The sequence below is a fragment of the Myodes glareolus genome, chromosome 5, assembly GCF_982192425.1.
Source record: "Myodes glareolus chromosome 5, mMyoGla1.1, whole genome shotgun sequence".
NCBI classification, from domain to species: domain Eukaryota; kingdom Metazoa; phylum Chordata; class Mammalia; order Rodentia; family Cricetidae; genus Myodes; species Myodes glareolus.
In genome coordinates this window covers 58906595-58920735 of record NC_142030.1, presented here as the reverse complement: position 1 = coordinate 58920735, position 14141 = coordinate 58906595, and the positions used below count along the sequence as shown (strand labels likewise).

At 38.4% G+C, this 14141-nt stretch overlaps 1 protein-coding gene across 6 annotated transcripts in view; it reads right to left on the bottom strand.

The window, feature by feature from the left end:
- The window catches only part of Dcaf6 (DDB1 and CUL4 associated factor 6), a 117149-nt gene that overhangs the window by 8985 nt on the left and 94023 nt on the right, over positions 1 to 14141 (bottom strand). For 3 of the 6 annotated variants that reach the window (XM_085687980.2, XM_085687981.2, XM_085687982.2), the window contains 2 exons: positions 9754 to 9795; positions 1226 to 1364 (listed from right to left, as the gene is read on the bottom strand). In XM_085687980.2, coding sequence (XP_085544106.1) covers positions 1226 to 1364; positions 9754 to 9795 — 181 coding nt within the window. The remainder of the gene's footprint in view (positions 1 to 1225; positions 1365 to 9753; positions 9796 to 14141) is intronic. The other 3 variants (XM_048421357.3, XM_048421358.3, XM_048421359.3) reach the window with 1 other exon arrangement.

The window sequence follows — 14141 nt, the reverse complement described above, 5'->3', positions numbered from 1 at the left end:
TATTTTAATAAACATACAAGAAAGGACTGTAAAAAAGAGCTTTACACTTCAGACATTGCCTTTAAAACCATTGTCCCTGCAGTTGCCACTTCTACTGTTTCTGGTACTGCCACAGGACAGCAGGGAAGGAGAGACCCTGTCGTCACATGGAGCTGCTGCTGTGCACTTACTTGCTCACCTTGGGTTTTCATTTCTTTCTGTACTAAACCATGAACTCGGGGTCATGTGCACACTAGGTAAGCACTTGACCATTGAGGTATGGCCTCAGCCACCTTTTAATTACTTTCATCTAGATTTCTAATTGGCAAAATGCATAAAGTACAAATTGGTTACTTCTATTAATGAGTATCCGATTAAAAATGATGAAATTGTTACTACTGATGATATACAGAGAGAGCTAATTATTTCCTCAATTCAGTTCATTTTTACCTAGAACCTCAAGAAGGTAAAAACATGATCTGTAAGTACTTTGTGGTAACACTACAGGCATATAGAACACTTCCTAGCTATGCATGGTTTAGAGTAATAGCTATATTGTTTCCTTGCACTGGGCATGCAGATTTGTGGGTTTTAAACACTACAACTGATTGAAGATCTCCTGGTCTATCCTGTCAATTTCAGAGATGAAGAATTAAAGCAAGGAGTGATCAAAGCCAATTTTTAGCTGTTCCTTTAAAAGGTGTTGTAATTAATGTATCTGTATTTTATACTCAACCTGGATTCTGTATATAGATTTGTTTTCTCATTCCAAAATAACAAAATGTGGTAAAATAGGCTTTAAAAAATTTAACAGTAAATTTCTGAGGACAGCAAGCATAAACAATAAATAAATAAATAAATTTTTATTAAAAAAGCAATATCTACTTGTTCCAAGCTAAAATAATTTTTCTAACACACATATATTTCTTTAGTAAGGTAGAATTTTTTTTTTGCAATATATTACAAGACTAAAAGAACCATATTTGAATAAAAGAGTAACAAAATCACCATAGGAGGAAAAAAACCATGAGGCCAGGTAGTGGTGGCACCCTGGAGGCAGAGGCAGGTGGATCTCTGTGAGTTTGAGGCCAGCCTGGTCTACAGTGTCTGTTCCAGGACAGCCAAGGCTACACAGAGAAACCCTGTCGCAAAAAACAAAAACAAAAACAAAAATAAAAGCAAAACAACAACAATGAAAACCCCAGGCAACTGTACCACATCAAAAAATGCTATGAGCGTCAGGTACCATTGTCCGGGAGTTGCGATGGCCCTTATAAACCATCTTTACTAGTGGCCTCCTGATGTTCAAAGTATCCAGTTCTTCCATCTCTTTCCTTTCTTTTCTCCTCCTGAAGAACTCCTGGATGCGGGCAACAGCGGAGCGTCTGTATATTACAAATTCAAACAAAACAAAAATAAACATTCAGAGGCAACTTCTGAATAATGATGAAAAACATCAAAATACAGTAAGTCTATATTTCAAACACATTATTTTAATAAAACGCCCCCAATCAAAAGCATAAAAAAGCAGAGTTTATCATAGCAGTTGAGTAACTACAAGATATTTTAGTTCAGTGATCACTTAGGAAATTGGTTCTGGTTGAAAAAGAAAATAGCATGCGACACAGTAGTTTCTAAAGTACTATTTTATAAAACCAAACAGACAAAATTCATGTGCAATTTTATTTAAAAAAAAAAAACCATCCTGTTCACCTTGTTTGGTGGCCTAGGCCTGGAGTCACACCCGTGGAGGGTGTGTGTGTGTGTGTGTGTGTGTGTGTGTAAAAGGGGATCAGGAACCAAGACCAGCTCTGACTCCAAAGTGGATTTTGAAGCCTGGGCTACTTGAGGCATTGTCTCAAAAGAAACAAAAACCCAATGCCCTGTTCAATTTTTAAGTATTTCTCTTCACAAAGGCCATAAAGAGAACCCCAAGGAAAATAAGAACATGGGAGCAGTGGTAAACTAATACTCTGACATAGTTCAAAGATGTTCCAAGAGCAGATCAGTCAAAAGGAGAATATCATTAAAAGATAAATATCAATAAGAGATAAAATGAAAACCTTCAAGTAAGCGACTCTTTTATATGGCTCCACACTAAAGGAGAAACTTCCAGGTAAAGAGACAGATTCTATCCTCTCTCCAAAGGGGCTGATGGTAGTAGCAGCTACTCAAGAACAAAGGACTCTTTTTAAGATTGATTTTTATTAGTACAGGAATTCTCCTGTTTCCATTTCCCACCTCAAGGAAAAAGCACCGGGATTACTGACATATCTACTATGTCTGGCTTTGCATGGGTTTTACCGGCTCAAACTCAGATCCTCCTGCCTGTGTGGCCGTCTTCCAGCACATCCCAGCTTCCTTAGGTTGATACTGTAATTGTCACTCAGGCTGATGTACTCAGTGAAGTTCACTTATCTTTCCTGGAAAGTATGCCTTTGCATAAGTATAACTTATTTATTGTGTTGTTTAGTTTCTGATGACTGAAATTGGGTCACCATTACCATATGACACATCTTTTGGTGAATACATGCTTGTATAAGCTACTCAGAGGAACCCTAACTACCCACCTAAACACACCAGTGGGGCATTCTTCCCACAGTTAGGGGTAAGGTATGATACCTGATACCATTATTAGCTGGCACAGTAAGGAAAAAAATGGAGGAAAAAGAAAATCTGCATTTGTAGACCATATAATTTCTACATAAAAAATAAAAATAACTTATAGGCTAATTAATACAAATTCTAGAAAAGTAATGTGGCTAGAAATACAACTAGGATACAAATCAACTGCATTTCTAAAAATCAGCAATACATGATCAGTATAAAAATGTAAAAGAACACATTTGTTACAAAAATTAAAATTCTTATAAAAGATTTGTAAAATTACTTTGTAAAAAATTACAAAACGTTACTGTGTGAGTTTATGTGTGTGCAGATGTGCCTATCCTCTCCAGTGTCTCCTTCAACCATGTACACCTTATATTACTCCAGACAGGGTCTCTCATTGAAATTGGAGCTCCTGTTTCAGATAGACCTGCTAGCTGGGCAACCCTGGGGTTCACTTGTTTCCACCCACCCAGATGCTATGGTTACAGTCACGTGCCACTATACCTAACTTTTGTGTGCATGCTGGGAATCTAAACTCAGGCCCCACTGAGCCATCTCCCCCGCCACTGAAAGACGTTTTCAAAAGTTTAAATAAATACAAAGATAACTGTATTATACTCACCTTTCACTAAAATTTATATGTTTGCCACAACTATAACCAGCATCTGAGGATTTATGTGTGGAACTTAGAAGCTGATTTTAAGACAAACTGAAGGTTCAGGACAATGGTAGTGCATGCCTGTAGTCTCACCTATTCTGGAGGCAGAGGCAAGAAAATATTTGCTTGAGCTATGCTCACAGGGTCCCACTACCAAAATGATCAACCCTCCTAAATGGTTCTCCTTGTTACCTAGTTTCTCTGGGGTTGTTTGAATAGACCTGTAAGTCGCGAGGAAATAGAAGCTGTCATCAGAAACCTCCCTACCAATAAAAGCCCTGGACCAGATGGTTTCAATGCAGAATTCTACCAGAACTTCCAAGAGGAGTTAATACCTACACTCCTTAATGTGTTTCACAAAATAGACCAAAACCACACAAAGACTTAACCAAGAAAGAGAATTACAGACCAATCTCACTCATGAACATCGATGCAAAAATTCTCAACAAAATACTAGCAATCCGAATCCAAGAATACATCCAAAAAATTATACAATATGATCAAGTGGGCTTCATCCCAGAGAGGCAGGGCTGGTTCAACATACGAAAATCTATCATTGTAATCCATCATATAAATAAACTGAAGGAAAAAATATATGATCATTTCATTAGATGCTGAAAAAGCATTTGACAAAATTCAACACCCCTTTATGATAAAGGTCTTGGAGAGATTAGGGATACAAGGTTCATTCCTAAATATAATAAAAGCAATATACAGCAAACTGACAGCTAACATTACATTAAATGAAGAGAAATTAAAAGTTATTCCACTAAAATCGGGAACAAGACAAGGCTGTCCACTCTCTCCATACCTCTTCAATAGAGTGCTTGAAGTTCTAGCAATAGCAATAAAACAGCATAAGGAGATCAAGGGGATTCAAATTGGAAAAAAAGAAGTCAAACTTTCATTATTTGCAGATGATATGATACTGTACATAAGCGACCCCAAAAACTCTACCAAAGAACTCCTACAGCTGCTAAACACCTTTAGTAATGTGGCAGGATACAAGATCAACTCCAAAAAATCAGTATCCCTCCTATACACAAAGAACAAAGAAACATCAAGGGAAATCAGAGAAACATCACCTTTCATGATAGCAACAAATAGCATAAAGTATCTTGGGGTAAATATAACCAAGGAAGTGAAAGACCTATTTGACAAGAACTTTAAGGCTGTGAAGAAAGAAATTGAAGAGGATACTAGAAAATGGAAGGATCTCCCATGCTCTTGGATTGGGAGGATCAACACAGCAAAAATGGCAATTCTACCAAAAGCAATCTATAGATTCAATGCAATCCCCATAAAAATCGCAACAAAATTCTTCACGGACCTTGAGAGAACAATAATCAACTTTATATGGAAAAACAAAAAACCCAGGATAGCCAAAACAATCCTATACAATAAAAGTACTTCTAGAGGCGTTACCATTTCTGACTTCAAACTCTATTACAGAGCTACAGTAATGAAAACTGCTTGGTACTGGCACAAAAACGGAGATGTTGACCAATGGAATCGAATCGAAGACCCAGATATTAATCCACAAACCTATGAACACCTGATTTTCGACAAAGGAGCTAAAAGTATACAATGGAAGAAAGAAAGCATCTTTAACAAATGGTGCTGGCATAACTGGATGTCAACCTGTAGAAGAATGAAAATAGATCCATATCTATCACCATGCACAAAACTCAAGTCCAAATGGATTAAAGACCTCAGTATTAATCTGACCATACTGAACCTGATAGAAGAGAAAGTGGGAAGTAGTCTACAACACATGGGCACAGAGACCATTTCCTATGTAGAACCCTAGCAGCACAGACAATAAGAGCAACAATGAATAAATAGGACCTCCTGAAACTGAGAAGCTTCTGTAAAGCAAAGGACACTGTCATTAAGACAAAAAGGCAACCTACTGAATGGGAGAAGATCTTCACCAACCCTGTATCAGACAAAGGTCTGATCTCCAAAATATATAAAGAACTCAATAAACTAGACATTAATATTCTAATTAACCCAAATAAAAAATGGAGTACTGAACTGAACAAAGAATTCTCAACAGAAGAAATTCAAATGGCCAAAAGACACTTAAGGTCATGTTCAACCTCCTTAGCGATCAGAGATACGCAAATCAAAACAACTTTGAGATACCATCTTATACCTGTCAGAATAGCTAAAATCAAAAACACCAATGATAGCCTATGCTGGAGAGGATGTGGAGTAAGGGGAACACTCATCCATTGTTGGTGGGAATGCAAACTTGTGCAACCACTTTGGAAATCAGTGTGGCGGTTTCTCAGGAAACTGGGAGTCAACCTCCCTCAGGACCCAGCAATTCCACTCTTGGGAATATACCCAAGAGAGGCCCAATCATACTACAAAAGCGTTTGTTCAACTATGTTCATAGCAGCACTATTTGTAGTAGCCAGAACCTGGAAACAACCTAGGTGCCCCTCAATAGAAGAATGGATAAGGAAGATATGGAACATATACACTTTGGAGTTTTACTCAGCGGTAAAAAACAATGACATCTTGAATTTTGCATGCAAATGGATGGAAATAGAAAACACTTTACTGAGTGAGCTAACCCAGATCCAAAAAGATGAATATGGTATGTACTCACTCATACGTGGATTCTAGCCATACATAGAGGAAATTAAGCCCATAATTCGTTATCCTAGAGAAGCTAAATAAGAAGTGAACCCAAAGAAAATCATATAGTTATCCTCCTGGATATTGGAAGTAGACAAGATTGCCAGGCAAAAGTTGGGTACACGGGGGTGGGGGTGGGGTAGGTGTAAGGGGAGATGGGGAGGGAGAAGGGAAGAATTGGGGAGAGCTTGGGGGAATGGGATGGTTAGGATGGAGGAAGGGTGGATATGGGAGCAGGGAAGTAGATATCTTAATTAAGGGAGCCATTTTAGGGTTGACAAGAGACTTGACTCTAAAGAGGTTCCCAGGTCCAAGGAGATGTCCCCAGCTTGTTCCTTGGGCAGCAGAGGAGAGGGTGCCTGAACTGACCTTGTCCCATAGCCACACTGATGAATATCTTGCATATCACCATAGAACCTTCATCTGGCGATGGATGGAGATAGAGACAGAGACCCACATTGGAGCACTGGGCTGAGCTCCCAAGGTCCAAATGAGGAGCAGGAGGAGGGAGAACATGAGCAAGGAAGTCAGGACCGTGAGAGGTGCGTCCACTCACTGAGATGGTGGGATTGATCTAATGAGAACTCACCAAGGCCAGCTGGACTGGGACTGATGGAGCATGTGATCAAACCAGACTCTCTGAATGCGGCTGTCAATGAGGGCTGACTGAGAAGCCAAGGACAATGGCACTGGGTTTTGATTCTACAGCATGGACTGCCTTTGTGGGATCCTGGTTTGTTTGGATGCTCACCTTCCTAGACCTGGATGGAGGAGGGGAGGACAACCTTGGACTTCCCACTGGTCAGGGAACCCTGACTGCTCTTAGGACTGGAGAGGGAAGGGGAGTGGGGGGAGTGGGAGGGAAATGGGAAGTGGGGAGGAGGTGGAAATTTTTAATAATAATAATAAAAAAGAGTTAGTTCCAGGACAGGCTCCAAAGCTACAGAGAGAAACCCTGTCTTGAAAAACTAGAATAAATAAATAAAAAGAAAAAAAAAAGAAAATGTGGTACATTTTCACAATGGCGTATTACTCAGAGGTTAAAAATAATGACATCTTGAAATTTTCAGGCAAATGAATGGAACTAGAAAAATCCACCCTAAGTGAGGTAACCCAGACTCAGAGAGAGAAATGTAGTACGTACTCACAGTGGACAGCAGACAAAAAGCAAAGGATAACCAGCCTATAGTCCACCACCCCAGAGAAGCTAGGTAACAAGGAGAACCCTAAGGGAGATATACATGGATTCCCCCTGGGAAGGGAAAATAGACAAGATCTCCTGAGAAAATTGGGAGTGTGTGTGTGGGGTGGGGGGATGGAGAAAGGAAGTAGGAGGAGAACATGAAGGAACTGGATGGCCAAGATGGGGAAAGGACAGAGAGGGACAGTAAGGACAGATATTTCTTGACTGAGGGAGTCATTGTGGGGCTAGCAAGAAACCCGGTACTAGGAAAATTCCCAGGAATCCACAAGGATGACCCCAGCTAAGACCCTAAGCAATAGTGGAGAGGGTGCTTAAACTGGCCTTCCCCTGAAATAATTTTGGTGATCTTAATTGTCATCACAGAACCTTCATCCAGCAACTGATGGAAGATGATGCAGAGATCCATAGCTAAGCACTGGGCCGAACTCCCAGAGTCCAGTCAAAGTGAGGGAGGAGCAATAATATGAGCAAAGAGGTCAATACCGTAATGGGGAGACTCACAGAAACAGTTGACCTGAGCTAAATATACTCACTGACTCCTGACTCTGGACTGACAGTGGGGGAACACAGGCCATAACTAGGCCCTCTGAATGTGGGCGACAGTTATATATGGCTGGGGCAGTCTGTGGGGCCACTGGCAGTAGGACCAGGATTTATCCCTAGTGCTTAAACTGTCTTTTTAGAGCTCTTTCTTTTTGGAAGGATACCATGCTCAGCTTAGATATAGAGGGGAGGGCCTTGGTCCTGCTTCAAAGTGATGTGCCAGACTTTGTTGACTCCCCATGGGAAGCCTTACCCTCTCTGAGGAGTGGATGGGGGCTGTGGTGGGGGAAGTGGGAGGAAGGGAGGGAGAGGGAACTGGGATTGGTATGAAAAATGAGAAAAGATTGTTTTATTTTGTTTTTTTTTTTTAAAAAGCTCCTAAATGCTGGAGACTACCAGGTTGTGGGACTGTGTCCACTCCACTCTGGACAATCCATCTCTTAAAAGAAAGTTCATCTAATGAAGGAGACTGGAGGGAGAGAGTGGGGACTATTCAACAGACTAAGAGATAGGATGAGATCACAGAAGAAAAAGAGAGGAGGACAAGTACCATTTTATTTACTATTCAAATAAATAATACGGTATGTAGCATTTGCAATACAGTAAGGCATATTCATAAAATATAACACAGTCCCTTGTGAGAACTGTCATATCTGTGATAGTTTTATTTTTCTAATTTACTTCAGCAGAAATTTATAGAAGGGGTAACAGAACAGCTGTGTGCATGTGACCTTAGGAAAACACTGTTGTATAATTAGAAATATACTTAAGTAATCTCTACATAAAGCCTGAGTGGAGAAGGAGTCTAATTTTATTCACTAAAGGGTGACATCTTCTGTTTCAGCATCAGTCACTGCTTTTTACATTGTCTACTCTATAGTTTTAGTCTCTGTAAGACTCAATTAAAGCAACACGTTACTTTTTAGCTGTAATCTTCATTTTAAAAGCAGAAACCAGCTTTGAGTACAGGTATAAAGTTTAGTGAGTTAAAAACATGAAAAAATCCTGAAATAAATTCCATTTTGGTGTCATTAAATTAAAAAGTGACAGTCAGTAGTAGAATCATTTGCAAAATTATTGACTTCAAATATGCTTTAATGTCAAAACAGCCTCCAAACACCAGAATAACAACAAAAATGAGGGCCTGTGATGTGGCTTAGCCGGTGACCTGCACTGGATCTCCTGGACCCTCATAAAGGTGGAGGCGACAAGAGGGACTCCACAAAGTTCTTCTCAGCTGCCACACTCACAGTGCAGACCATACGCGCCCTCAAATATACATATAATAATAGCAATAAAACTTGTTTTAAAAAGCAAAATTGAACTCAAATTTACTGGGGATAGTCTTAATGAGGAATTGCTATAGATTTATGCTAATTTTTGGCTTACCTTACTATTTCTGTATTCCATATAGGAAACCACCTATTTTTACATTCGGATTGTTACTAAATATTTTATGTACTACTTTGTTTTAGAAACTGATAAGGTCAGAAAAACATGCCACTTCTTAGTTTGGCTACTTTTTACAGTAAGCAGGCATGACCAATAGAATATGGGGCTCAGTTTAACATTCTACTAAAAAATGTGTGCCGCTGCCAGCTTTTCAATTAGAGATGTACTTATGGGTTCTATATCAACTTGCTCTGTGATATTCTTAAATTATTTAGTTACTTATAAGAAGATGGCATTGAAAAATCGGAATCTTAAAACAGCACAGAATTAGACTTGAAGAAAAAGTACATATGAATAACAAAAACTTCTAATTATTATGCCAATCAAGTTTTAAAGAAAACATTAAGTTGCATTCTTCAACCAACTTTCAAAGCAAGTAACCGGTATTTGAAGGACCCCATTAGACAACAGTTACGTGTTGCCACACGGAGGAAATGCAGTCACATCTGCACACAGGACATCTTTTCATTCTACTCCCATGCAGTACATGCAGATCAATACAGTCAGTGAAAAGCAACCTGTTAACAATGCTTAGCACTTAGGAGTTCAGTAAGGTCAAAGGAGGTTATTAACTGTTAATAGGTAAGGTGGTTAGCTGTGGAAAGAGAAGACCTGGTAAATCACCATCAAGAAGAAATGAAGGAGCACTCTGAATTACCTCATTATTCTATCACCTACTGCTGTTCCTCTGATATTAAATCTAGTGAAGGGAACATAATAACTAATGTCACTTATGAAGATTTCAAAAAACCAAATATGTAAAGCATTATAGTCACCACTTTTGTCATCAATCATCTCAATCTAAAGGATTTCGTTCCCCTCTGTGATGCTCCCTGAAGGGACAAATGTGCAGGAAGAAATCAAGGAAACAGATATACTCACTGAGTAAGATCAGAAGGAAGACTGCAGTGAATCTCTTTTCCCTCCCAGTAAGTCAGCCCTAATCCTGCCATAATGTGGGGCAGGACTGACTTTGAACACCTCCAGTTGCAGAACCTCAGGGCTGAACTACACTTTGGGAAATAAGCCATGAAGCTGACTCTGAACCACAAAACAAGAACAAGCAAACGGAGTACCAGGGCTTTTAACCCCCTAGGAACCCTAGGTTTTCTCTTTGATGATTTCGTCTGCAATTTTCTTTAATAAAGCAAGTGGAATCATTAAATGAATCAGAAATAATGAGTCAAGAAATGCTGGTATGCCAGCATCTCTTTTTATAGTATGAAGAATTCTGGCTCCACAGAGTCTGGAAAGACTGGAAGGACAAAAATTTCTCTGCAAATGGTATATACTTTAGAAATAATGGCACGGTAGAAGGCAAGAGGGGAGGAAAGGAGGAGAGTGGAGAAAAATGTATAGCTCAATAAAAACAATAAAAAGGTAAAAATAATTAATGGAGCAATATGGGCTGAATACTTTAAATCATTAGGAAGAACTTATTAGAACTATAACAATTTAGCTATTCAGTGCACTAAGTAAGGGCATCACAAAGTCTTATTTGCTTGTCTTTTGCAGAGTAATTTTGTTTTCTTCTTTGATTTATCAAGAAAAAAAAGTCGTCATTCCATTTACTCCATGAGCTGGCACTGTAAGAGGAGCTTACAAGAAAATTACCTAAGAAAAAAGCTTGCTGGGTGTGGTGCTGCACATCTTTAATCCCAGCTCTCTGGAGGCAGGAGCAGAGTTCAAGGCCAGCCAAGGGCTACACAGTGAGTTCCAGGTCAGCCAGGGCTGCACACAATGAGATCCTGTCTACAAAAGAAAAGAAAGAAAAGCCAGGCACTTTCTCATTCCCAGGGTACATTCTGATGCTCATAAATCCAGCATATGAAATTAGTGAAGGAATAAACATACCAATTTTACTTGTTTTTAATATCAACATTAGTGAACACAATGTATTTTTACCAGTTTATTTTATATTTAATGGTTTATGCTTTTACCCTAGACAAAGAGGACCCCCCCTTTTTTTTAAATCTGGATTTCTGCCAGTAAAGACATTAAAAGACATAGCCAGGTTCTCTCTGTGACTATTTGTTATAAAGCAGGCACCAGAAAACTGCTTTTATGTTAAATTTTGGTCAGTTATTTTTATGACCTTTAAGCTAAGGAGAGTTTTCTCATTTTTAAACGGTTACATTTTAAATAGCTAAATAAGTGCCCATGTAATAGTTTCCACTTTACTTCGTGGCCAGCAAAGCCTAAAATATTTATTATCTTGCCCTTTGGGAAAAAAAAGTCTGAATACCTATATTATAGAGTTCCAGTTGTTTTTACACAGACTTACTATAGTTAGAGAAGAGCATTTACATTTAAAATATCTACGTTGCTGCTATGGTCTTTATTTTCCGAGGCATTGCCTTATTACGCTTCATTTCAGCCTCAAAATGCAAACTGGCTTAATACTTAGCAGAACTTTAAGAATTCTAGTAGTCAAGTATGGTGGCCCTGCTTGTACCCCCACCCTGATGGTGGGGGCAGGAGGATCAGGAATTAAAGGCCACCTTCAAATATACAGCAAGTTCAAAAATGCAAAAAGAATGTAAGCAGTTGAATTATGGAAATCATTACTCTATAGTAAAGGGCTGTTGGTATTTTAAATTAAATATGTATCAAGGGCTTAACTGTATGTAACTTTTAAGGCTTCATTTAAAAGCTTAAATTTAGAAAACAATAAAATTAAAATTAAAATCAAAACCAGGGCAAAATTGTGACATATACTATATAGCTTTTTGGAGAAATTTAAATAAAAATTTAATTAACTGTACATTTAACTTTTTAATTATTTGACTTTTACCATTCTTACTATGAGGACCATTTCTCTACCCTAACTAAATTAATTGACTGGGCTTTTTAAATGGCAGCAAGAAACTGTTCTGGGGCACACTGAAGGCACACTGCACTTCTAGACCAGGCGTAGAGTGGTCAAATGGCAACAGAGTGACTAAGATTCCCTTCTGCTAGCTGGGTGTTTCACCAATGTGTAGCACATACCTTTGCCTCTTCAGAGACAGAAAGTAGCCCAAATATTGCACTTTTACAAGATGGGAAATGATTTGGGTTCTTACAAGTCAATTCTCTTAAAACTTGCTCCCTTTAAAATATAAGTCAATCTATTATTTACCTCCAAATTTAGAAGCAACAAACTAGGCCTGAGGCCATGACAAATGGTCCATCACTAAGCAGTAACAAGATGGCAGCAGCCTCAGGATGATGCAGAGGGCAGACACAGCAGGCACACTCTTTACCCTAGTTACACAGCAATGGAGCTAGGGAAGCTAGGCACCACAGAAAGACCAGACTCCAGAGTCTTGTTTTTATCACTTACAAGCTTCTGGTAAAGAGCTAGGAGGAGAGGTAGTACAGTGCCTCATGCCTGTAATACCATTACTTCGGAGGCTAAAGCAGAAGATTAAGGCCCCAGGACTACAAAATGAGGCAACAAAAAGCATATCCAAATAAACAAACAAACAGATGAAAACAACAACAAACCTGGGAAAAGACAAAGCAAATCTCAAGGGAACCGGTTATAATGCTGAAAGAGTGCTACAATGGCATCACCTAAGTTCGGTATATTTACACAGGCGACATTTTACTTAGTTTCAGATACTTCGTTTTCTCTTGCTTTGAAAGGCTTGTATACTTTCTTCTGCAATAAATTTTTAAGTTTCCTGAAGATTAAGAATTTTATTATTATTTCTGTTACTAGCCTATTAATTTATGTCCTATAAAAGCTAAGTAATATACAGGAAAAACTTAGGTCAAGGAACCTGACTATACAGATTGTTAAATAATATCTGGTCTTTAAAAGTTTAATTTAAGCTCATGCATAAAGAGGAGGCAGTTCCATGCTGCTATCCATAAATACCAACCTTCTAAATATTTGACTAATCTAATTCAACATCTGAGTTTTCTAGATTAATCAAGTTATCAAGTACCAACTTCGTGGCAGATGAAACCTTTGGAGAATAAACAATCACCTAAATATTATAAAAATGGTGATGTTTTAGAAATCAGCAGTTTGATTTTCGACTTGTGCTATGCTTGGTAACTTTACCTGTATACATTAAGTAGTAATGACCTTGTAAGGAATAGAACAAAGTTCTCTTTGCCTATGCATATATGTGTGTGTGTGTGTGTGTGTGTGTGTGTGTGTGTGTGTGTGTGTATCCTGAGCCAGAGGATGGTGCAACATGCCTGTAACCTTGGCATTTGGATTGAGAGATCAAGATTAGCTGGAGTTACAGAGCCAGCTAGGGCTAATAGTAACATTCTATTTCAAAACAAAACAATGATCAATCAAAAAACATGGGAGGTTGATAACTAACAGGTGGAAGGCATTTTATTAATCTTTAAGTAGGAATATGAGGAAAGATTATTTGAAAAGTGCCCTAGCAAAGTAAACATTTTTCAGAGCTGATGGAAGGAACATCCCTTTCCATGGTTAGCAGAGGCGGTTCCACTGAGCTGCAGCTGGCAGAGCCAATCTTACTGCAATTGTTTTTCAAGATTAGGCAGTCTTACACAGAAAATACATTGGTTGCTAATAGTATTTTCAATGTGAGCCAGGTCCTGCAACTGACTCATTTTCATAACCCCACTTGATATATAAAGGAAACCAAGCCTTTGAATCAATAAGTTCTGTATATGGGAAAACATTGTTAGGAGGTGGTAGATTCAAACCCAAGTAATGATGTTCTTAACAATTTGACAGCATTGTTACTGTTTTGTTTTTGATTTTTAAATGTATTTCATTCTTTATCCCAGATTACACTGTAATGCTTTATGTAGTTAAAAGCTGGTCTTAAACTCAAACAGAAATTCTTCTGCCTCAGCCTTCCAAGTACTCAGATTATAGGTATGAGCTACCATGCCTGGCTAGTTTGTAAGTTTTAATGGTATACTAATCTTCTCATTATACATGTATAATATATAATCTTGTTAATTATGTCAAAAATGTAAATGTTCAACACATAAGTATCTGAAATGGTCCAAACAGAACTTCATTCCTGTGTGAATTAGGACTTCAACGATAAAACTGGATTTTCT